This window comes from Typopeltis vanoorti, chromosome 8 (assembly GCF_054136105.1).
Source record: "Typopeltis vanoorti isolate ZY-2024b chromosome 8, IOZ_Tvanoo_1.0, whole genome shotgun sequence".
NCBI classification, from domain to species: Eukaryota; Metazoa; Arthropoda; class Arachnida; order Uropygi; family Thelyphonidae; genus Typopeltis; species Typopeltis vanoorti.
The window spans coordinates 65,665,166-65,690,102 of record NC_143556.1 but is presented as its reverse complement, the minus strand read 5'-3'; the positions used below and the strand labels follow the sequence as shown (position 1 = coordinate 65,690,102).

Here is a 24,937-nt window from a genome sequence, read left to right as displayed (position 1 = left end):
TGTCAGGGGCGGTGACCCCAGCAGGTACTTATTTAATGGCAGCACTACTCGCCATGTCACCGAGTTGTCATTGGGCTTTGTGAGGTTTTAAGTGAGACAGAGTTGCTACTTCTGCTCCCCCACGCCCTGATAGCTCAGTCGCTGTTGGTCCACTGCTGCTTATTCGCCAGATTGCTCTGCTTATATCGCAGCTAACCTCCATATCTGAAGGCTGTTCCCCGATCCGCCACCTGGGGACGCACCCGGTAGTAGTCAGACTAGAACTAGAACAACTAGAACTAGACCAACTAGAACAAATGGTAGCTACCTAGCAGTACTGTTTAACTCATAACAGGTATCTGCAACATCACATCACACCATATGAAATATTTCACCACTCACCATACAAAAATCTTGATTTTTTACATGGAGAGTTTGTGGGAGAGTGGAATGAATTATTAGTTGAGGTGGTGAATGCATGAATATTGGCAGCATATAAGGTGAGTTATAGCAGGCATTCTGATGGTTAGCATAGATCCATTCCATGATGAGTCATATAATCACAGGAAGGTCTGAAAATAATAATGGTGTCATGGTTTTTATCTTGTAGGTTAAGAATGGGTTACCTTGAGGTTACTGATTCATATCTGATTAGTGCTACACAAGAATAAAAACATGTTGAAAACTTAGGGACCAACTTTCAAACAAAGAATTGATTCATTTTGTATATAAATATACAAACATAGAATTGAATGATTGATTCAACTTAAATATAAATGATAAAATAACAATAAACATGCATCTGTGTAAATGCTCACAACTGCTCTACACACATCACATCACATACATTTAAAATAAAAATAAATAAATTAAAATTAAGATTTTACAAGCATCTAAATTCAGATAGTTATTATTATTATTGAATTTTGGTGCCAGATGTACAAAAGTTAATATGCATGATGAAAAGACTCTTTGTTATAAAATATTCCAATATAATAATTAATGTGAATTTAAAGTTTTCCCATCCATGATTTCCAGTTGCAAAGAAAATTTTAGCACATAAATTCCTTATCATGTTGTTTTCTTTAAAATAAATATCATTCACAGACATCCGATTCTTTAGAAGAGACAATGAAAATACATCTTAGTTAGCAGCAAGAGTCAGGAGGATAAAGGAAGTAGAAATTAAGTGGATGAGTAACATCATTAATCATGAGTTGCTAAAAAAGAAAGGTTTGTGAAAGAAGCCATCTGTGCCAGACCTCAAATACTTTGAAAATGTCTAAGTGTAACACAGATTTCTCCAAACTTTTTCATGATGTATCCAAAGATGGATGATATAGGCAAGGATATCCATGAATCTTGATTATTGAAATCCATATTGCTGGTCACTGATTAGTTGCTAGTTCTACAGGTGTCAAAGAAGTTTATTATTGATGAATTTTCTCCATTATTTTAGACAACACAGATGAGACCAGTGGTCAATAGCTTGAAGGTACACACATCACATTTTTTTTTTTTTTTTTTTGGATACATATTCTACATATGATAAGGAACAGATGGTAATTCAGGAGAACATCTCTTGAGCACACTTAGTGAAATTCTATCAGGACTATAAACCTTTTTGCTATCCAGGTTTTTCAAAATTCTTCAGATGTCTTTCTGGCAGAAGGTCACTGGAGATGATGCATGTTCCAGATAAAGGAGGAGGTGATTTGCATTGATCATCTTTGTTGGAGTTGGATGAGAAGATTGATACCTGGAGATCAGCTTTATCTTTGGGTGATAAATCTGTGAAGCACAGATGGACAAATATATCACCCAACAGCTTTTTTGAAGAATCAGAAGGTATTGATTACCATTGGCACAGCTGGTGAGTTTTCTACATTTAGCCCTTCCAAAGTCAGACTTAGCACTTAGCCCTGTTAATGATGATTTTACAACTGCTGTAGGCTGGGAATTTTGAACAGAGTAGGAAACAAAGATCATTCCAACTTCTGTGACAAGATCTAGAGAATAGAAACAGTAGTCTGACCATGGAAAGAAATAGTAAAAAGTCTCAGAGATCTTCCCACTTGGCATTTGTGGTGTCAAAGTACATCAGTTTGTGAATGGTTGAGAGGAGGGCATTCCAGGAGAAGATTGTCTGGAATTTTGGGTTGGAATGAATGATTTGCTTTGGTCATTGTTTAAAGCAGTTACCTCCATTTCTCTATCTGGATGACATATCCTAGTAAAAAATCACTCAGTAATTCAACTGCATTTTTTCTGCTGCTTTCACCTTTCTAGTAGCTGCATGCATTAATTTTATCTATTCCTAATCATCCTTTCTTTTACTTCTCTTGCAGTAAAATAATTCACTGGACTACCTTTTTGTTTACTTGGCTGATTTTCTTTTATAATCCATTTTCTTTTTTACCATGATTACCACTTTTCTGGCTCAGTCTTCATGCTGCTCGTGAGTTTGCTTATTACATTTTATATTCCTTCCACAGGAATTTATTTTTATGCAAGTTCTGCTTAATGGATAAATCCCATCTGATTTATCCATTTAAGCCTGAGATTACCGATGCTGTTGGCACACTCTTCCTTGATGAGTCTTTGGACTCCCTGGAGGTGTCACATAATAATAATATATTACAATCTAATACTGCTTCTTTCTTCTCATGCACTGCTGTCTTTTCATTATTGTTTTTGATATTGTGTCCCCAAGCTGTTTTCAGAATTTGTTGTGAATTATCAGCTTTGAAGTTCTTCTAATACCCTATATTTGACTAGTGATATTTGTCCAAATTTTTTAAGATAAAGCTTATTATTATTGATGCATTTACTGATACAGTGAGCCATTTATTTGTTTTCAGATAATATATAAAGCACTCACGCAAAGAAGTTAGAAGAAAATTAAAAGAAATTTAAAAATGATGCCATGATTTATTTGAATTTTTTCTTTATTCATTTTTTGTTTATTTTTTATGTTGTTAATATTTTAAAGCTTTTTTTAACTTTTAGGTAAATTTATCATTCTGGTTTTAAAATGGGTGAAGAGTTGGCAGCAATCAGAATGCGTCAACAAAAGATTAATCAGCAAGTATGAAAAAAATATGCATAATATCACTTTCACTTTAAATTGTAGAACAATAAGAATATTTATTTTCAATAACCTATTCTTAAATAAAACCCTATATCATTGGTGTACAAATTAAACAAAGGACCAAGTACTGAGCCATTGGTGTATCTTATGGTACATCACTGGTTGCCTGCCTTCTCCATAAACCACTCTTTGATATCTGTCCATCAGCCCTTCTAATCCAAATCACCTTATTAATTTCATATCCATCCCTATTTGCTCCAATTTATGCAATAGTTGTCAAATGCTTTTGCAAAGTCTAGCAAATATCACTTAATAGCATTTCCCTTATCCATCTCCATTGTCTCTTGATTATAGAAAGTAAGCAAATTACTAAGACAAGATCTACCCTACACAAAACCATCTTGTCCCTTAGAGGATCATATTCTTATCCACCCAGTCCTGAATTCTATCCTTCAATAATTTCTCCAATACCTTAATCACCACTCCTGAGATGCTGATTGGCTTATAATTTGCTCCTTTGTCTTGGATTGGCTTATAATTTGCTCCTTTATGTAATGGGATTATTTTGTCCTCTTTCCACTCCATTGGCACCTTCCCACTGCTGAGGCTTAAATTAAACATCTTGGTCAGAGGAGCTGATAATTCCCTTACACATTCTCATAATACATGGGCCGATATGCCTTCTAATCCCATGGTTGTGTTCATATCGAAGTTCTGCAATAATTTAAGCACTTTCATTTCTTCAGCCTCCATTCCTCATATCAAGTTCTGTTACCTTCCCACCATCAGCACTTTTTAAATTCCTCCTTTTACTTGCCACACAGCAGAAGAACATTTTAGGATTACTTTTGACCTCATTAGCTAGCTTTCTCTCTTTGGCCTTCCTTGCCATACTAGTCACCCTTCTTGCCTGGGCCTTATACTGCTCATGGGCATTCTGATCACCTTTTCCTTTATAATCTCTCTGCACCCTTTTCTTTGTGTGCAACTCATGCTTGATGAAGCTATTCATCCATTTAATTTTTACCTGATTTATCCTTTTGACTCTGGTATTGCTTTCTTAAAACACCCCTTGACCACCTACCATGCACCAACATCTCTCCTCTCCAAATTCTTATGCCATTGCTCCTGAAAGCTGTCTCCTTAGCTTGTCATAATCACCTTCTTTGTAATACCAGACCCTGAGATAACCACTAGTTACCTGCCTTCTCCTAGACTCAGCTCCTCCATAAACTACTCTTTGATATCTGTCCATCAGCCACCCTCTTATCCAAATCACCAGCTTTGGATTAGAGAACGGATCCATTCCCATTTGCTCCAATTGATGCAGTAGAATTCTGTATGGAATCCTGTCCAATGCCTTTGCAAAATCAATATCACTGAGTAGCCATTTCTCTTATCTAACTGCATTGTCACTTTATTACAAAAAAGTAAGCATACTAAGGCAAGACTTATCCTTTACAAAACCATGTCCTTTTTAGAATACCTTATTCCTATCCACCAGCCCTGAATTCTGTTTTTCACAATTTGTCCAATACCTTAACCACGACTCCTGAGGTGGTAATTGGTCTATAATATGCTACTTCTGTCTTGGCACTTCACTTTATGCAGTGAGACTGTTTTGTCTTCTTTTCACTCCATTGGTATCTTCCCATTACTGAGGCTTAAATTAAACAGCTTGGTCAGAGGTGCAGATAATTCCCTTACACTTCCTCTAGTACATAGGCTAATATGCCATCTAATCCCATGGCCATGTTTGTATTGAGGTTTGGAAATATTCTAAGGAACTCTACTTCAATTTCTATTCTCCCATCAGTCAATATCACATCTGGCATTGCAACATCACCACATAGATGGTACATTCTTGCAGCAAAATGATCACTTAGTAGTTCAACAATTTGGTTTGTTTCTGTTACCTCCTCACCATCGGCACTTTTTAAAGTGATCCTTCCATCTTTTTACTTGCCACATAGCAAATGAACTCTTTAGGATTTCTTTTGGCCTCATCAATTAGCTTTTTTTCATAATTAGTTTTGGCCTTCCTCACCATACAGGTCACCCTTCTTGCCTGTGCCTTGTACCTCTTGTGTGCATGCGGATTGCCTTTTTCATTATATTCCCTCCACAGCTTTTTCTTTGTGACTCCAGCTTAATGATGCTGTTCATCCATCTAACTTCTACCTGATTTATTCTTCTGATGCAGATATATATTCTGATTCTGCTTTCTTCAAACACCCCTTGACCACCTACCATGCATCCACTGTCTTTCCCCTCCAAATTATTATGCCATGGCACTACTGATAGCTGACTCCTTAGTTTGTCATAATCACCTGCTTTGTAATTCCACATATATATATATATCCCTTCTTAACAGAAAATTCTGCATATCTGGCAATCTCCCAGTTGAAGAGTGCATGACAAATTTCCCGAAGCAAAGGCAACGTAGCTAAATTGGTGTTTCTGTTAGGTTCTCTGATTCTATGATCAGATACAGCACTCTTGAACCTGTGTCCCATCCATTACATGCCGCCTTAGGTAATTATCTCTTAGCAACTGCATAAATTCCGTTTCCTTTCCTCCCTGTGACTATTCCTCCTCCTAATCTATGTTCCCATAGTTGAAATCCCCATAATAATTACTCAACCTGCCTCATCATGCTAATTTGCCAATGCATGTCATCTACACACACACACACACACACATATATATATGTTAAAGATGCCAAGCTATTTTAAACCTGGTATCTATAGAAATTAATCCATCATTAGATCTTACCAAACTAAATATTATATTTAAGATAAAGGTAATAGTTTCATTCAAATATGAATGTATGGCTTAGAAGCATTTGCAAATTCAGCACAAGCATTACCTTGGTAAAAAGCATTACCAAGCATTACCTTAGTATCACAAAGTGATTATTATTAGCTGATTATAGACATGTTAACACAAGAATATTTTAATATTTGACAAATATTTCAGTCTGAAACTAACATACTGTCTTCAGTGGCTACATAGGAACTGTTTTTAACAAGGTGGGATACCAACAATTGGTCATTCAGCTGCGTGATGTTACATTGCTAAGCATTAAAGAGATGAAAAATTTCATCAGAGTGATGACTACATTATAGGCATTTTAATTGAAATTGATTCCTGTTCTCCATTAGGTTTATCTTCATATGTTGTGTTGAATACTACATATCTTCTTTTCCCTCATATTAATGCATGAAAAAAATCATAATTGTTGTTTAAAAGGATCTTGTCTGTTTTCGTAGTCTCAATAACACTAATTATGTTGATGTGGTATTTTTGCAGTTCTTCTGCTAGTTTCACCTCTCCACAGAGTCAATTTTCCACATTCATTATAGACAGGTTTCTTTCTTTATGTAGCTGCAACCCTTAAGCAATCCAAGTTGTAATACATAAAATGTATATACATAATGTATGTTATGTGTTTATGTATAATTTATATTTACTTTTTATAAAAATTATTTTAAATTAATTTAAATGTGCATAATAAAGGTGTTATCTAAATTAAAAAAGTATGATGGACTTGATGACTGGCTTCTATCTACATTATGTAGTAATTTTGTGATGCTAATAATAAATATATAAAACATTTAAGAAACATAAAAAAGGATTAATTATATATGTTAATGCATTTATATAGCTTTTATTTACAAAATGTTGGTAATTAATAATTCCATCAATAAAAATTACTCCACACTTGTTATGATTATATTGATTAAAATTAAACATGGAAAATTAAACAGATTCAGTTCATAATATGAAAATAATTGAAAGTAGTTTAGGTATGGAATTATATATATGTGTGTTTTGTTTTACATTTATAGCGCCAGTATTTGGAACAGAAACAGAGAAAGAAACGACAGTCACCTGGTATGCTGCAAGTAACTGAAAATTTTGCTACACCTAAACACAGGTTATTTATGTATAGCAAACAGCAGATGTCTTTAGAAGATCCTGATAAGGATGATAATATTATCAAAGGTCAGAAAAGAGTTTTGTTTGTTATATTATTTACTGTGATTGTTTGCAAAAGTTCTTTGTGATGATGTGATTTAAAATATAAGGAATTTGGATGTTTTCCAACTATGTAATCCTGGCTTATGAATATCAGAAAGAAATTTAAATATCTATATTTTAGATATGGAATGTTTTAGCATGACGATGTTGTAAACGTTCAACTGTTATTTAACTTTTATATTTTTGTAATAATCACTGTTATAGAAACTGTTCAGGAGTGGATTAACATTAAGTTCTACCATGACTAGAATTTATGGTAGAAGTTAATGTTAATCCACTCCTGTACAGTTTCTATAACAGTGATTATGACATTGGTATGACAGCTGTTTAACAAGTAGAGTTCTTTGCCGAAAATAGCCAAAGTTTTCTGCAGATATGATTTCAGTGCCACTGTTAAACCCTTCATATTTCTCATAAAGATCACTGTTATGTAACTTTTATAATTTTATAATAATCACTGTTATAGAGACTGTTCAAGAGCAGATTAATAGTAAGTTCTATCCTGAATAGAATTTATGGTAGAACTTAATGTTAATCCACTCCTGAACAGTTTCTATAACAGTGATTATGACATTGGTATGATGACTGGTATGACAGCTGTTTAATGAGTAGAGTTTTTTGCCAAAAATAGCCAAAATTCTCTGCAAATATGATTTCAGTGCCACTATCAAACCTTCCATATGTTCTCATAAAGATCAGCTGCATCCTGTTGAACATCCCAGAGCATATAAAGTTCCTTGTGTCTGCAGTTTAGCATGCTTTGGACAGATTGGTAGATCAGTTAACATCTGCCTTGAAGAATGCCAAAAATTACATCCACAGTCATGTATGGCAAGTTGAAATTGGCAAACCATGCTCTGGGTACTCTTTCACATAGGATCAGATGGAGGAAAACATCTTTATTATATATAAGTCCTTGTAGGTCTGAGAGACTATTTTTAGAATCAGCATCAGCTATAGAGCACTATCCTAACCTCAACAATTATGGTTGCATTAATTTATCAAAGATATGGGAGACTCATTTTAAGACCTGATAGTTTTATTTCTCTAAATGAACATTGTGGTTATCCTACCCATAGAGGGCATCATGTAAGGGACAATAGTTCTGTTGTCAGTTACAGTTTAAATTGTTTTCCTCAATTATATAGCCAGGTATACAGAAACACATAACATCATCAAGAAAAAAATAAAAGAAGCCAAGGAAAATTGGATGAAAAATTTATGTACTGAAATTGAACTGCTTCAGAAGAAACATGATAATTTCAATCTGTATAAGAAAATCAACAAAATTTCTGGAAAACTGAGGAAAAAGCAAATAGTGTCTCTAAGAGACGAAAATGGAAAAATAGTTCTAGAAGAAGAGAATAAAGCACAGATTTGGATAAAATATGTAACAGAACTTTTCAATGATACTAGACAGAAGCCTATAAATATAAAAGATAACATTCAAGGACCAGCAATCATGAAATGCGAAATAGAGAATGCTATACAAACAAGTAAAACAGGAAAAGCCAGTGGACCAGATGGTGTGCAAACAGAATTTTTAAAATTAATCGAACCAGATAACATCAAACTTCTTGAAAAACTATTTAATAAAATATATGAAAGTGATGAATTTCCATCAGATTGGCTCAAATCTACATTTATGACTGTCCCAAAGAAATCCAAAGCGAATTCCTGTGGTGACTTCTGACTTATTAGTCTAATGAGCCAAACATTAAAAATATTTTTGAAAGTAATTCAGAATCGTATTTATAGAAAAAGTGAAGAAACTCTAAGTGAAACACAATTCGGCTTTTGGAATGGTTTTGGTACTAGAGAGGCCCTTTTCTGTACCCAAATATTGATACAAAAATGCATAGAAAAACAGAAATCTGTCTTTATGTGTTTCATAGATTTTGAAAAAGCATTCAACAAAGTCAGACACACTAACTTAATAGAAGTCCTTCAATAAATAAGGTTAGACAAACAAGACATAAGACTAATAACAAATCTGTATTGGAATCAGTCAGCTACCGTTCAGTTAGACAACATTACCACCAGTGATATTAACATCAAAAGAGGAGTGAGACAAGGATGTGTGCTCTCACCACTCCTGTTCAACATATATGCAGAGGTAATCTTTAAAAAAGCATTGGAAGAATGTTCAGAGGGAATCACAATAAATGGAAAGATTGTTAACAACCTTCGATATGCAGATGACACCGTGCTAATTGCAGATAACATTATGGATCTCCAAAAACTCATTGACAAAGTATACATAGAAAGCCAAAGAATGGGAATAAATATAAACATCAACAAGACAAAATACATGATCATCAGCAAACATCCAGCCTCATCAATGAAACTGACACTCAATGGGAAAAATATTGATCAAGTGTCAAGATATAAATATCTTGGTTGCTGGCTTAATGAACGGTGGGATCCAGAAATAGATATAAAGACAAGGATTGAAGTTGCACGGCAGTCCTTCATGAAAATGAGAACACTATTCTGCAATAAAGACCTAAACATGGAAGTCAGATGCCAAATGCTGAAATGCTACGTGTGGTCTATTCTGCTCTATGGAGTTGAAACATGGACATTGAAGGCGACAACCATCAAGAAAATTGAAGCCTTTGAGATGTGGCTATACAGAAGAATGCTAAAGATATCATGGACAGAAAACATTACCAATGAAGATGTCTTAAAATCCATTGGCAAAGCTAAACATCTTGTACAAATAATCAAGAAACGAAAAACATATCTTGGCCACATCATGAGAAACAGCAAATACCAACTTCTACAAACTATTTTGGTAGGAAGAATTGATGGCAAAGGAACTAGCGGAAGAAAAAGAATATCATGGTTTGACAACATCAAGACGTGGACAGGAAAGAGCAGTGCACAACTGCTCAGATTAGCACAAGAGCGCGGCTTGTTCGCCAAGATGGTCGCTGACCTTCGATAGAAGATAGCACAATAAGAAGAAGAAGAATTATATAGTCTGGTTCTGGATTGTAGATTTTAAGGATAGATTGAGAATATGTGGACTGCAGACACTAGCAAGCAGGAGAAAAAGAAGTGATGTGATAGAGGTCTATAAACTTCTGAATGGGTGTTATAAATTTTTGAGAGATGAAATTTTTTGTTATATGAAAGGTGGGGAAAGGACAAGGGAAGGAACATTTGTGGAACTTAAGTCTTTGTGCAGTTAAGAAACAGGTGAGAATTAGATTTTTCTCTCACAGAGCATGAGTAAGTATAATGGGTCGACTGTTGAAGTAATGTGGTGTGAATGAGTAAGAGAAGGTATGACAACTGGTGTGGATGATCTATGGCTTCCCTCAACTCCCTGGAGGTCTCAGTTAATTATGATAATAATTTAAATTGTACATGTTTTTGGTCATAAAATGTTACAAAATATAAGACATCATCATCATCATCAAATTCCTGCCATGTACCCTCAAAGGGGTGTACAGGATATGATAGTACAACATGAAAAAAATTACATTATTACTAACTTCCTATCTACAATTTTCCTCCAAATCAGTCTGTTACTTGTCAAGACTCCAACGTTATCAGATCTTATATTTCTATCGTCTAAGGCACTTTGTACCGTATCAATCCACCTATATCTTGGTCTTCCTCTGGGTCGTTTTGCTGCCAACCTGGCAGAGAACAAAATATAAGACTTATTGTTTAATTGACCATATATTTAAAACGTACTTCTGTTCGTACAAATTGCCTACCGGTTTCGCTAGTAACTGACTAGTCTCAAGGCTTGCACAGTACAAAAAATGGTAAATGCAAAAAGGTTTAAAAGAACTGTTAGTACCTGTTAGGTAGCTAAGGTAACACGTTCGCATGACACATCTACTCAGTATCATGAACACACGTTACATGCAAACGCGTAATACGATTATTCGCGTACTGTAGCTGTGTTGAACTGAGGGAATTAATTAAATTTTTCCACGTATCGTTCAGTATGGCCCCCTGATTTCTGTTTAGGTTACTGCCTGTACGTAATACAACTGCTGCTTCTTTAAATATTCGATGTCTGTAATCCTCGTCTACTTAGGGCATGGAGCTGTTATTCCAGTCTATAGTGTGGTTCTAAGTTGAAAAGTGATGTGCTAATCCGGAGGTGATCGTTCTGTTGTGATTAACATCACCGACATGTTCTTTCTGTCTTATTTCCAGGCTTCTCGAAGTCTGTCCAATGTAGGAAAGACCGCACATGCAAGGAATATTATACACACCTGGATATTTATAAAATGGAACACTGTCTTTAGGAGATCTTAGAAACTGTCTTAAGCTATTTGTTGGTTTAAATACAACCCTGATGTTATGGGTCTTTAACAATCTCGCAATTTTTGTGGAAGTTGAACCTATAAAGGGGATGACTGCTGTTGAAATTTGCTGGGAGACTGTTCTTTGTTGTTGGTTATCTTTGTATAGAAATTTGTTGATGATGTTTCGAAGATATCCATTTTGTGATAATGTTGTAGCTATTTGAGACAGTTCTGCTTGAACTTCTTCCTCGTCAGAGATAAATTTTCTAGCTCGATTTCTCAACATGTGGATGATGTTATGTTTCTGTGACCTATGATGGTTTGAAGAGTAATGTAGATATCGTCCAGTGTCCGTTGGTTTTTTGTAAATTGACAGTTTGATACTGTTACCTTGTCTTTTTACTAGTAAGTCCAAGAAGTGTAGCTGTTCGTTATTTTCTACTTCTAGAGTAAATTTTATTTTATTGTGGAGTGCATTGATTCTATTAACAAACATGTAGGTTTTCTAAGTTGTCCTTCCATATGATGAAGATATCATCCACATATCTCCACCATATAGAAGGTTTAGGAGTAATGCTGGTGAAGATTTCATCTTCAAATTTCTCCATGAAAAGGTCTGCACATGGTGGCGACAGAGGGCTGCCCATGTCTAGGCCTTCTAATTGTTTGTAAACCTTGTTGTTAACTTTGAAAAAATTTGATTGTAGGCAATGCTTGAACATTTTTGTAATATCTGGAAAGAGATCTTTGATAGTGTTCATTACTTCTTCTACTGGTACATTTGTGAACAAAGACACTACATCTAGACTGGCCATTATGTCTGTTTGTGGTTTTTTAACGTTTTTGAGTTTGTCCACAAAGTGTTGAGAATTTTTTAAGTAGGACTCTGTCTAATTTTTCCCTTCAGTAAGTTCGCTAGGTGCTTAGCCAATAGATACGTTTGGGAGGACCTGCCATCCACAATCGGACGAAGTGGCACTTCTTTATGCACTTTAGGCACCCCATACAGTCTAGGAGTAATGGGATGTGAGGATTTAAGTTTTCGTTTTAGTTCTTCAGGCCAAGTATTCATATTGTGGATCAGGAAGTTTGTCTCATTGTGGTTCTTCATGGTAGGATCTCTGTTGAGGATTTTGTACGTGGAACTGTCAGTAAGTTGTTTATCTTCTTAAAATAGTCTTTTGAGTTAAGTATAACGGTGGCATTCCCCTTGTCTGCTTTCGTTATTATTATTATTTCTTTGTTCTTCCTCAAGTTCCGAATAGCTTTCCTATCATATGGAGTGGTATTCAGTTGTGTTTGTTTTGCTGTTGCTAGGATGATAGTGCTTTTGAATCTAATATCGTTGGCTACACCTAGTGGTAGTGGGTAGAGACGTTTTTCAATTCCACATATAAAGTCCATTTTTGGGATGTAATTAGGAGTGATTGAAAAGTTAAAACCTTTCTTTATAATCTCTGATTCATGTTTCGAAAGGCAGTGATTCGACAAGTTGAAAATCACTTTGTTAACTGGGAGGCCTTTGTGTGTCTGGTATTTTTTCTTGTACAGTTCATTAAATTTTCTAATTTGTTTGGCTTTATTGCACTGGAACTCGTGGCTCTGTTCTATCATGTGGTCTATATAATTCCAAGTCATATAATCTAGACTATTGGAAATGTCATCAAAATAGTTGCGGCAATTAATATCACTTATATTCAATTCGTACCTGATATGTTGGATTCTTTCTCTGAGTAGTGCCAATGACATCCTGTGGTAAATTCTTTTGGCTTGTATGGATTGAATATTTCCTTTGATTATAAGGAATTTAGGGATGATAGAGAAATCCCTGCACCTGTTTAGGAAAGTTAAGTGGTTCAATACTTGGCCTTTCTGCATTTTTCCTTTTCTAAGCACCATACTTTGTGTTTCATTAGACTATTTAAATTGTGCATGTTTTTGGTCATAAAATGTTACAAAATATAAGACTTATTGTTTAATTGACCATATATTTAAAACATACTTCTGTTCGTACAAATTGCCTACCGGTTTCGCTAGTAACTGACTAGCTTTCTCAAGACTTGCACAGTACAAAAAATGGTAAATGCAAAAAGGTTTAAGAATACAAAGAACCATTAGTACCTGTTAGGTAGCTAAGGTAACACGTTCGCATGACATATCTACTCAGTATCATGAACACGCGTTACATGCAAATGCATAATATGATTATTCACGTACTGTAGCTCTGTTGAACTGAGGGAATTAATTAAATTTTTCCACGTATCGTTCAGTATAGCCCCCTGATTTCTGTTTAGGTTACTGCCCATACGTAGTATAACTGCTGCTTCTTTAAATACTCGATGTCTGTAATCCTCGTCTACGTAGGGCATGGAGCTGTTATTCCAGTCTATAGTGTGGTTCGAAGTTGACAAGTGATGCGATAATCTGGAGGTGATCGTTCTGTTGTGATTAACATCACCGACATGTTCTTTCTGTCTTATTTCCAGGCTTCTCGAAGTCTGTCCAATGTAGGAAAGACCGCACATGCAAGGAATATTATACACACCTTGATATTTATAAAATGGAACACTGCCTTTAGGAGATCTTAGAAACTGTCTTAAGCTATTTGTTGATTTAAATAGTCTCCCAGCAAATTTCAACAGCAGTCATCCTCTTTAGAGGTTCAACTTCCACAAAAATTGCGAGATAGTTAAAGACCCATAACATCAGGGTTGTATTTAAACCAACAAATAGCTTAAGACAGTTTCTAAGATCTCCTAAAGACAGTGCTCCATTTTATAAATATCCAGGTGTGTATAATGTTCCTTGCACGTGCGGTCTTTCCTACATTGGACAGACTTCGAGAAGCCTGGAAATAAGACAGAAAGAACATGTCGGTGATGTTAATCACAACAGAACGATCACCTCCGGATTAGCACATCACTTTTCAACTTAGAACCACACTATAGACTGGAATAACAGCTCCATGCCCTAAGTAGACGAGGATTACAGACATCGAATATTTAAAGAAGCAGCAGTTGTATTACGTACAGGCAGTAACCTAAACAGAAATCAGGGGGCCATACTGAACGATACGTGGAAAAATTTAATTAATTCCCTCAGTTCAACACAGCTACAGTACGCGAATAATCGTATTACGCGTTTGCATGTAACGTGTGTTCATGATACTGAGTAGATGTGTCATGCGAACGTGTTACCTTAGCTACCTAACAGGTACTAACAGTTCTTTTAAACCTTTTTGCATTTACCATTTTTTGTACTGTGCAAGCCTTGAGACTAGTCAGTTACTAGCGAAACCGGTAGGCAATTTGTACGAACAGAAGTACGTTTTAAATATATGGTCAATTAAACAATAAGTCTTATATTTTATGATAATAATTAATAATGCTATTGATATATGTTACATAGATACATGTAATTTTTTTTGTATACTTTCTGTGGGTACATATGTGCTTTCATTGTTATAGTCATAAGATGTTTAAATTCATACAAAAATCTTAAAAATAAACACCCAGAAGTAGTAGCACTTGACAAAAACTTTTTTTCAGCATTCTAAAGAAACATGGTCTTTTTCAGTTTCAATCATAAACACAATTTCAGTAGTGGATGCAAATAAGTCATCACTAGTGTTTTTTTTTTTTTTTTTTTTTGAATTTTTAGGATTGTGTGACTTATACACAAAGCAGTGTCGTTGAAAAGGGGACATGGGCAAATTATTTTTCAAACCAAAACTTTACCATACTAAAAGCAAAATAATATTGCATTTGACATCAAAAGCATAAACAAAATATTCCATATCAATCTTTGTGCCATTAAATGTTTTTGCAATATACTTTAATTGGAACTGCAATGATCAATTTGCTCTTAAATAGCTTACATAGATTTTTTTTTTTTTATGTCCTTGTGAGAACGTTTGTTCTCACAATCACAACTAATATCTGGGAGCATTCTTTCTCTAATGGTGAAATGCAGAACTAGGTGACTCTAAAATTTGTAATTCTGATACATGTGGTACTTGGTTAAGTGAGATTTGAATAATACTGTTGACTGTATTTCTTTGTTCACTATTCATTAGTATTGGCATTTTAATTCTTCCACTGTTCTCTAAATTGTTAAAACAACAGTTTACTGACTCTCCTTCATAGCTCATCTCCAACCTCACAGAACAAATTTTTCTTCCTTTTCATTCACCTTTTGCTATCACTTGAAATGGTGTATTTGCTAAAAGTATAGTCTACAGGTATACAAATAATATGGTTGTAAGTTTTTTTTTTCCCTAAGACTTTCTGCCCATCAATGTCACTGATATACTATAGGTTGAAAATGGCTTCGCATGTATGCAATTATCATAAAAAATAAATAAATGAATATGTCATGAGGGGAAAAAATATTGAATTTTGCGTTATCTCTTCTAAAATCTATCATCTGGCTTGATCCTGGCTACAAACCTGTTCTTATTGTAATTTTCATTCTGTTGATTTTTGTATAGTTTTGGGTTCTTTGCTCTACTTTCATTTCCCCAAATGTTCACACTGGATAAATTGCATCTTGACTTGCCTATAGGCAAGTCAAGATGCAATAGGCAAAACGATGTATGGGATGCCATACATTGTTTTGTGCTTTTTGTTTGCATATTGGATAGGCATGCAGCCAATCTCTCTCTCTCTCTCTCTTTCTATATATATATATATACAGGGTGTTCGGGATAAATTTGACATATTTATAATTAATTATATTTTTCCGTAAGTTACATGTATTAACACACACTTCTCTTCATTTAAAAGTTTGGACCCTTCTTCATTCATATACAAGATGTCAGAAAGGATGGATAGCTGGAACCCACCTGAATCATGGAAGAGAATAACTTGTATCATGATGATTCGTGCCCGCCATCAAAATAAGGATATTACGACTGCTGCCCAATGCTCCCTGAATACAGTAAAAACAATCAGGCATGAACTAGAGACTTGCAATGGTGACTACGAGGATGTAGCAAGAAGAAAGATCCCTAGCAGACGATCTGATTGCGTTCGTACAGCAGAATTCCTCGCAAATCTGCAGGAACAGGTGTTGAAGAACCCTGGCATTGGAATTCGGGCTTTGTTCGTGGAGTTGCTAACTGTAGTCAAGCCCTGGATAACAAGGGTAGCCAATGGTAGGCCGTATGTATGGCAGCAGGATTCGGCCCCTTGCCACACCTCTGGGAAAAGTCAAAAATGGTTGTCTGAAAATTTCTACGACTTCACCAGTCCAAATGTTTGGCCTCCAAACTCCCCAGACCTTAACCCCATGGATTATTTTGTATGGGGCGCAGTTGAAAAAGACACCAATCGCACTTCCAGTAATACAAAAGCCCAGTTAATGGATAAAATTAAAACAGTTTTTGCGGCCCTTCCCAGGGAGACTGTTGCATCAGCTTGTTCGAGGTTCCGAAGCAGAATTGAAGCTGTGATCGATGCTAATGGTGGTTATTTTGAGTAAATCTTGTTGATAGTATTGTAATTAACTCTGCCTGTAATGTTTTTTTGTCAATTCATTAAATTTAATAGATACAAAGAAGATTTTCTTTTTCCTTACGAAACTGTCAAATTTATCCCGAACACCCTGTATACACACACACACACAAACACACACACACACACACACACACACACACATACTAGGGGTGTTCCGCCTCCCTAGCACCTACAGTGCCCAACTCCCCCTGAGTTCTGGGCTGGTAAGATGAAAAACGTGACATAAAAACTTTTCAAATTTCGGCTTGTCTTTTTATATATATAGAGTAGATATTTTTTATTTTCTAAAAATATTCCTAGTGAATAACACTATACGAATGTTAATTTCCCCACATACCATAACTATACTGCATGGCAACACAAAAGTAAAAGTTATATTGCAATGCAAATACAGTATAACATCCTAACAATCTGTTTCAAAATAACGGATAAGTGAAATTTATTCTTAGAATTTTCAAAGATTATCCCTTTATTCTTTTACCCCAAGAAGAACTTCTCTTAATTTTCAGAGTTTATTTACAAGAAAAAAAAACTTACTAATCTCTTCTTATTTTTTAGAAATTATGTTTGGAAAAAAAGTAGAAATGAAAAATCATGAGCTCTGTGCAAAATTTGCATTTTAAAGTTGATATGTCAATAGCACTGTTTATAGAGAGATTTTATACAATTGTTATACATTTTATAATTATTTTATAAAAGTAACAATGACTGTGGTGTATATGTGTGTGTTTTATGCAATATTTGATTGTATTTCAAATGACTGCAGGATACATAAGAAAGGAACAGAAATTTTACTCTTCAGTTTTACTTTTGCATTCACCACATGTATATAAAATCATTACACGTTCAATGAAGTGAATGATAATTAGAATATATATTATATCTCACTTTCCCTTTCTCAAAGCAACAGTTAATTAAATTTAAAAAAAATCTTCTGTTGTAGAAAATAAAAGTGGTCACAGTGGTTGCAGTGATACTACAATCTTGCTGAAATTAGTATAGAAAACTAATAATTATAATGATTGCTTTATTTTCTTTTGCTGCTTTTGTAGATAAAGTGGGATGATATAATCATAAAACTGAAATATCACTAGACATTGATGTATACATCACCAGGCAATGAAGCCAACCCATTTTGAAAAGTAAATTTTTTTTTGGACTTCAAATAAGATAACATTACCTTGAGATTGTCTGCACCTAGTTTTACATTAAAAGTTCATCAAAAAATATTGAAATTTCATCTATATATATTTGTCAATTTGTAAAATCTGCCAGCCCAGTGCAGAAGGGACATGATATACAATCAAGCAGGTTCTCCTGACTTGCAGTTTGTACAGAACACAGCCTAGCATGAATGTGTTAACAAAGGAATCAGAACTGGTGATGCTATCCTTGTAACCAAAGTCTGCTAAGCTTAATGTTTCTCTTAAAATGATTTTAATGGCTTATGAACTAGAGTATTTTTTTTTGTACATTTCATCATCCATGTCAGTAGTTCCTGATGATATCATCAATATGGATGATGAAATGCTTAACATAATATAATTAATGAAATCGTATTTTCCCTAAGCATCGGTAACATCCTGCAAAAATTAATGAATTAAAACACATATGTATTAATGTAAATTCAACATAAATGGAGGAAGTAAATATATAGAGTTTAAATGGAACTTTTTTTTTTCCTATGAGTTCTCACAATCCTATGAGTATTTTCTTATGGCCCAGCTTTTTGAAGCTACTAATGTAAAATGTTTATTAATAACTAACTTTTAATTATTTATTTATTTTTATAGATGATGAAACACTGGATCACAGACAAGGTGTCTTGGAATCAAATGAATTCTTACTTGATTCAGAATATATTCTTGCTAAAGAGCATCCTGCAGAAGAATCAGGTAGTTTTCCATTATTTTTTCAAATAAATATTGTTCACACTAATGTTTCATGATATAAACAACACTAAGAGAGTAAAAAAATTAATAAAATATAAATTTTAATTTTAATTTTTATTATTTTTAATTTAAAATTTTTTCCCCTCTTGGTGGTGTTTATGCCATGAAGTGCTATTATGAATAATCAACAATACCTAAGTCTTTCTATGTGTGTAGCATAGCTATGGAATAGCTGGTACTGAGAAGACTATTTACTGTGGTGAATAGCCTTCTCAGCCACATGGTTCATTTATGACAAAATATGACAAAGGCAAAATTTTGTCATATTTGGAGTAAGGGGGGAGATGAAAGGTTGAAAAATATTTCTTTTCTTTGACATACATAGCAGATAAATTCAGTCAGTAATTTGAAGTTATGCAAGATTTTGCAAAAGGTTAAGATCATTGTACAATTAAACAATAATAGCACTGCTGCATCTGAAATTTCTTTTTAAACAAAAAATGTTATTTCAGCACATAATGGAAACAGCATAAGATGAGTGATAATAATCGGTTGCATGAAGAGCAGGCAAGGGAGGCGACTCACTTGATGAGGGTGGCAAAAAAAAAAAAAGCAGCATGAGCAACAGTTAACATGAGTTAGCTCACAAGACTGAAAAGAATTCCAAGGAGCTTTTTCAATATGTAACCAGTAGAAGAAAGAATGATTATGGGAAATTGATACTGGTTGTGAAAATGGTAGAATAATGACAACTACAGAGAATATAATTGAGATGCTTAATGAGCATTTCATAAAGGTATTTAATTCTTGTGACTGTAACATCATGCAGATGAATACAATGGGAAGGAAGGAGGAAGAGGTACTCATGGTGAGTGAATAGGAGGTATATGAGGAATTAAGTGAACTTGAAGTTAATTAGACAGTAGGACTTGATGACTGACATATCACTACATGTTTTGAAGGAATGTTCTTGAAAGTTAACAACACCTTTGACATACCTTTCTAACATGAGTCTTGCACTGTGCCAAGTTCCAAGGAACTGGAAAGAAAGCAAAGTCGTTCCACTTCATAAGGGAGGTGATAAGAATAAAGCTTTGAATTATAGACCAATCTGTGTGTCTGGAGTTGTGGTTAAAATATTAGAGAGGTTATTCAGAAACAAAATTCAGAACAGGATTGATAACAGCAGCATTCTCTTTGATGGTCAGCATGGATTTACTAAAGGAATATTATGTTTTAGTAATCTGCTTACTTATTACAACAAGGTGACCAATGCATTGGATAAAGATGATGCATACACAATGATATGTTTAGATTTTGCAAAGGCCTTTGATTGATTGGAAATTGGGGGTTGGATAATAATTAGCACATTGGATAAGGGATTGGCTGTCTGATAAGCATCAGCAAGTTGTGTATTGAGGAGTGATATCCCAGAAGAGGAATATTGCTAGTGGTGTACTCCAAGGGTCTGTTTTCAGGCTGTTGCTGTTTAACTTGTATGTTAATGATATTGGGAATGTTTGAATGGTGCTATTCAGTTGTTTGTAGATAATGCAAAGTTGGGGAGAACTATGAGGAATGAAGCTGATGTCATGGCTTTGCAAGAGAACTTGAATGTGCTGGTTAAATTGAAAAGTGATTGGGTTTGACAGTTTAATATTGCAGAGTATAAAGTTTTAAAATTTGGGAGGAAAAGCTGGGATGCAGATATGGCAGTGATTGTGGACAAGGACCTAAAATTTCATGGTCACGTTGCTAGAATCATGAAGACAGCAGAAGGATTGTTACATTGATTTGGAGGACACTGACGTGTAGAAGTAAGGATGTTATGGTTTCACTGTATAAGACTTTGATTAGGCTACATATGCACAGATTTGGTCACCTTTTTTTTTTCATAAGGATGAGGAGATATTGGAAAAGGTCCAGAGTTGATTGACAAAGATGGTTTCTGGTCTCTAGAATGCTGAGTATGAAGACAGATTGAGGAAATGCAAATTGCAGACTAGTGGACAGGAGGAGAGGGGGGGGGGTGAGGGATATGATTGAGACATAAGCTATTAAGAGGTTATTACCAGATTAATGTGCGTGAGATTTTACATAAAATGGGGAGAAAGAGTCCTCCATAGAAGCTGTAAAAGGAGAGTGTGAGAAAGGGATAATAAGTAGGTTTTTTTGCATGATTGGGTGATTGGAATGCATTACCTGAGAGTGTGGTGAATGCAAAAATGGTAACTATATTTAAGGCATAGTATGATGAACTGTGTGTGTAATAGTGGGATTTCTCACAATGAGTCTCTTGACTCCATGGAGGTCTGATGATGATAATAATTTTATGTGCAGAGGTCAACAGTGTTAAGTTACATTGAGTCATTTGAAGGGTGACATCACATGGGTGTATAGGGATTGTAATAAAATAATTGTGATAACATAAGCTTTGTACAATCCTTGATGGGCATGTCTTGCTGCTGTTGCTGTCCAGTGAGATAGCTTCATTCATATCTCGTGATTACACTACCATGAAGAGCAGGGGTAGGCAAGAGCCGTCATTCTGTCACTTACATTTTGTAACTGTGTAATTTAACAATTGCTTTCTCTTAAATGCTTTAAAGTGCCTTTATAAAGTACATTTTGGTGTAGTTGCTGTTTTGTTGTTCTATGGACAGGCTGTGTATCATTGATTGGGCCATCTTAAGTTGCATTGCAGTATCTTGTAAGGGACAGTTAAGATGTAGGAAAGTGTTAGTAAAATCTGTAAAACTAGCATTCACTCTATACAGCATGTTTGCAGCAGGTGTGCACTATGTGTAAGAGAATGATTAAGGGATACACATTTGTTTATTACTATTTTCTGTTTCATTAGTATGAGGGAACATGGACACCAAACAGACTTGATATTAACAAATATCTGTCTTTTCTGCAAAGGCACACGTATCTCTGTATCTCATTATAATACTTGACCAGTTCTTGAACTACTAAAAACATGTATTGTGGATGTACAATTGTTCCATTGAGTCTGAAAGGGCAGCATGTATTTGCAAACCAGATCTAAATTTCAGCTATCAGTAATGAAACACCTCATTTGTAATTCAATCAGAGTTAAAATGATCTCATGAAAGAGCCTAGAATGCAAGGTCAGAATCCCCCCCCCCCCACAGAAAAGAAGCATATAGATCATCTCCTTTCAAAAGCTTCAGTAAACGTTTTGTTTTATGAGTGTCTTTTTGCAGTGATATTTGAAAATAATTTATTTTTGCAGTGATTTGCAGTGTATTGACTTCCTATCAGCAGATTAATGAAAACATTAAGGAGGAACTGGGATCTTGATGAAATGTGTTCTTGATGAAAACTGAGAGTCAGATATGACTGAAGGGTTAAGTTATCATCATTCTTGGAATCTGTCCCAAATCTGAGAAGCACTCATCCTCAAATCTTCAGCCCAATCGGCCAAGACCAAAGCCCACTAGGTGGCACCATTTAAGACTAGGTCCAACTTTGATTACCTTTCTTCAGCCTCATTTACCCAGTGTTAATGCTTGCATTCAACATATCATTGTTCTGTGATCTCTGATGATGACAATTTGACTTTACCAAAATTTTGGAAGTAATAAATAAACTTATTTAATTTTAATATATTCATTTATAAAATTAAATGAATGAAAAACATGAAAAAAAATTTCAGAAAAATATCTTAAATGAATGTTTTTTTCCTCATTTTATATGATATAAGTAATAAATTATAAAAGGAAGTTTTTTTTTCTCTCTGTAATTTAAAAAGATATCAAATTTTTTTTATGTATAGATTATCAATACAAGGGTATTACAAGTGCAGATTCTGTTCATTCTTTATCACTGGCATCAAAATCTGAACATCTGGACCCTCCTAATTCTCCTGAAGCTCCAGATCTTTATTCAGAAACATCATCACCAGTTCAAGTTAGTAATTTGGGTTGCAGTCATTTGATTATGTTTTTGTATTGATTCATTTTTTAAAATTTACCATTTCATTTTTAAACAACATAGCTCTTAATTATTTTAGTTAATTAAAATGGTCACTTTGGGAAACTCATGCATTTTAAAAACATTATTGTCCAGAAAACTTAAAATGAATCCACATACCATATTTATTCAAGCAAATGCATTTAAAGTCCATTAGGTAAAACCAACTCTTATTTAAGGAAATAACACTGCATTAAAAAAAAAAAAAGAAAAAGAAAACATTCCTGGAATACAGACTGCTGAAGATATTATGTTCTCTGCATAAGTGTACAGAGCATTTTGTTTATGGAATATGTCCTCTAGACAGTTTAAGGCAATTTATCACTTATTGCTTCCAAAAATGAAATACAGCCTCTCTCCCTACTCCCTTTAGTGCCATAACATTTATTTTTGTTTTAAATCATTATTGAACAGAGCATGAGCATCTGCAGTTTTCAGTTCAGCAAATTCATTAGAAAGAAATATGTCACTACTAGATAAGAATGGGAAGACAACATTGAAATAGATGCAAACAACTCTATTACAAATACCCATGAAAAATTTAGCCACCAACATGATAGCCAGCACACCTTCATATTGCTGACTTGCCATGTATATAACAGGTTTTTTAATTCCTTTTTATTATTTTATTTTCATTTCTTTTAAATTCATAGTTTGCTTAATATATTTTTTAAATTGGTTTCTTTCACATTTTTTGGCTATCTGATAACTATTTCTATGCTCATTTATTAGTTCTTTATGTTCTTATATATAATATAAATAGAATTTGATTATATGTCAAAATAGCATATAATCAAATTCTATGCTATTTTGACCTTCAAAAGTGCACACAGGTATATCAAGTTAATAATATTTACTTAGTAAAATAAATCTAACTTAATTTATTAGATTCTTTTATCTTTTAGCCTAGTTATAATAGCGAGGCTGCTCCATTACCAAAATAGCTTTGGGTTTTTTTTAAAATATTGATATCAAAATAATAGGAACATTGGTTTCTCAGATAATGTTCATTATTATCTATTACTTTTAAAAACTTTTGCAAAACATCCATGCCACATCGGGATTCAAATTCACAGTCTGTTGGTTACAGAGTGAGCTATCCACCTCAGCCAACCAGACTGGTAATAAAATGGTGACAGTTGTCATCAAATGGAATGCCAATATGAAAGTAGAAAGTGAGATCACATTGTTAATGCATACTTTATTATGTAAATCCCCCCCCCTCCCCCACATACACAAATTTAGAAACGTATTTATTTATTTTTTTCAAATTATTAGCTGTAAATGGTGAGATTTTATACCAAGTATATTAAGTTTGAAAGTCTGAGGTGTCACCATATATCATCAATATATATATATATATACACAGTTTTGCTGGCCTAATTGACCAAGTGGTTAGTGTATCCACTCTCCAACCAAAAGGCTGTAGGTTCAAATCCCGCCATGGGCATGGATGTTTGTGCTTGTCTATGTGAAAATAGTGGTTGGCGATAGATGGTGTTGGTGTAGGTGATGAAGGTAGTTGCAGTTGGTGGAGACAGAGTTGTAGAGCAGGTGCCCTCCCTCAATGAGTGTTTGGACTCCCTGGAGGTGTCACATAATATTAATAATAATACTGTTACAACTTCTGCATACTCTCGCACTACCCACAGAATTGCGTGAGCCCAGTTCCGTTAGTGGTGCTATGCGCAGCCAACATTCACATGTTTATCAGTAGAGAGATGTCTATCTGTATGGGTTAACATGCAGTGGGGAGATTATAAGAACCGTGTAGCTGTAATAGCACTTCACAAGACTGAAATGCAGCCACCTGTTATTTTCAACATTCTAAAAACATTTGGGATCAGTAGGATGTTTGTGTATCAGACTATTAACCATTATAACAATACAGAAGACATATCTTACTGCCAAAGAACAGGTCGACCACACTGCATTAGGATGCAACAGCTTGTGAGGGCTGTGAAAGCACACCTCTAAAATAATCTTTTGAGAACTCAGAAAGTGATGTTGCAAGAGATGAATGCTTTGAACAGAATGATGTCACATGTACTAACCAATGACCTGGGAGTGAAAGCCTATCGGCAATCTACTGGACACTTCCTAACACCACAACTTATACAGCAGAGAGTGATAAAATCAAAGGCA

General features: G+C 34.6%; 1 protein-coding gene across 3 annotated transcripts in view; it reads left to right on the top strand.

The window, feature by feature from the left end:
• LOC150104064 (tubby-related protein 3-like) overlaps positions 1-24,937 on the top strand; it is a 99,968-nt gene that overhangs the window by 4,207 nt on the left and 70,824 nt on the right. The window contains exons 2-5 of one of the 3 annotated variants that reach the window (XM_090396731.1): positions 2,989-3,067; positions 6,922-7,078; positions 18,698-18,799; positions 22,596-22,729. In XM_090396731.1, the coding sequence (XP_090252857.1) occupies positions 3,014-3,067; positions 6,922-7,078; positions 18,698-18,799; positions 22,596-22,729 (447 nt within the window). In that variant the 5' untranslated portion in view covers positions 2,989-3,013. Of the gene's footprint in view, positions 1-2,988; positions 3,068-6,921; positions 7,079-18,697; positions 18,800-22,595; positions 22,730-24,937 lie in introns of those variants that run through there. The other 2 variants (XM_090396733.1, XM_090396734.1) reach the window with 2 other exon arrangements.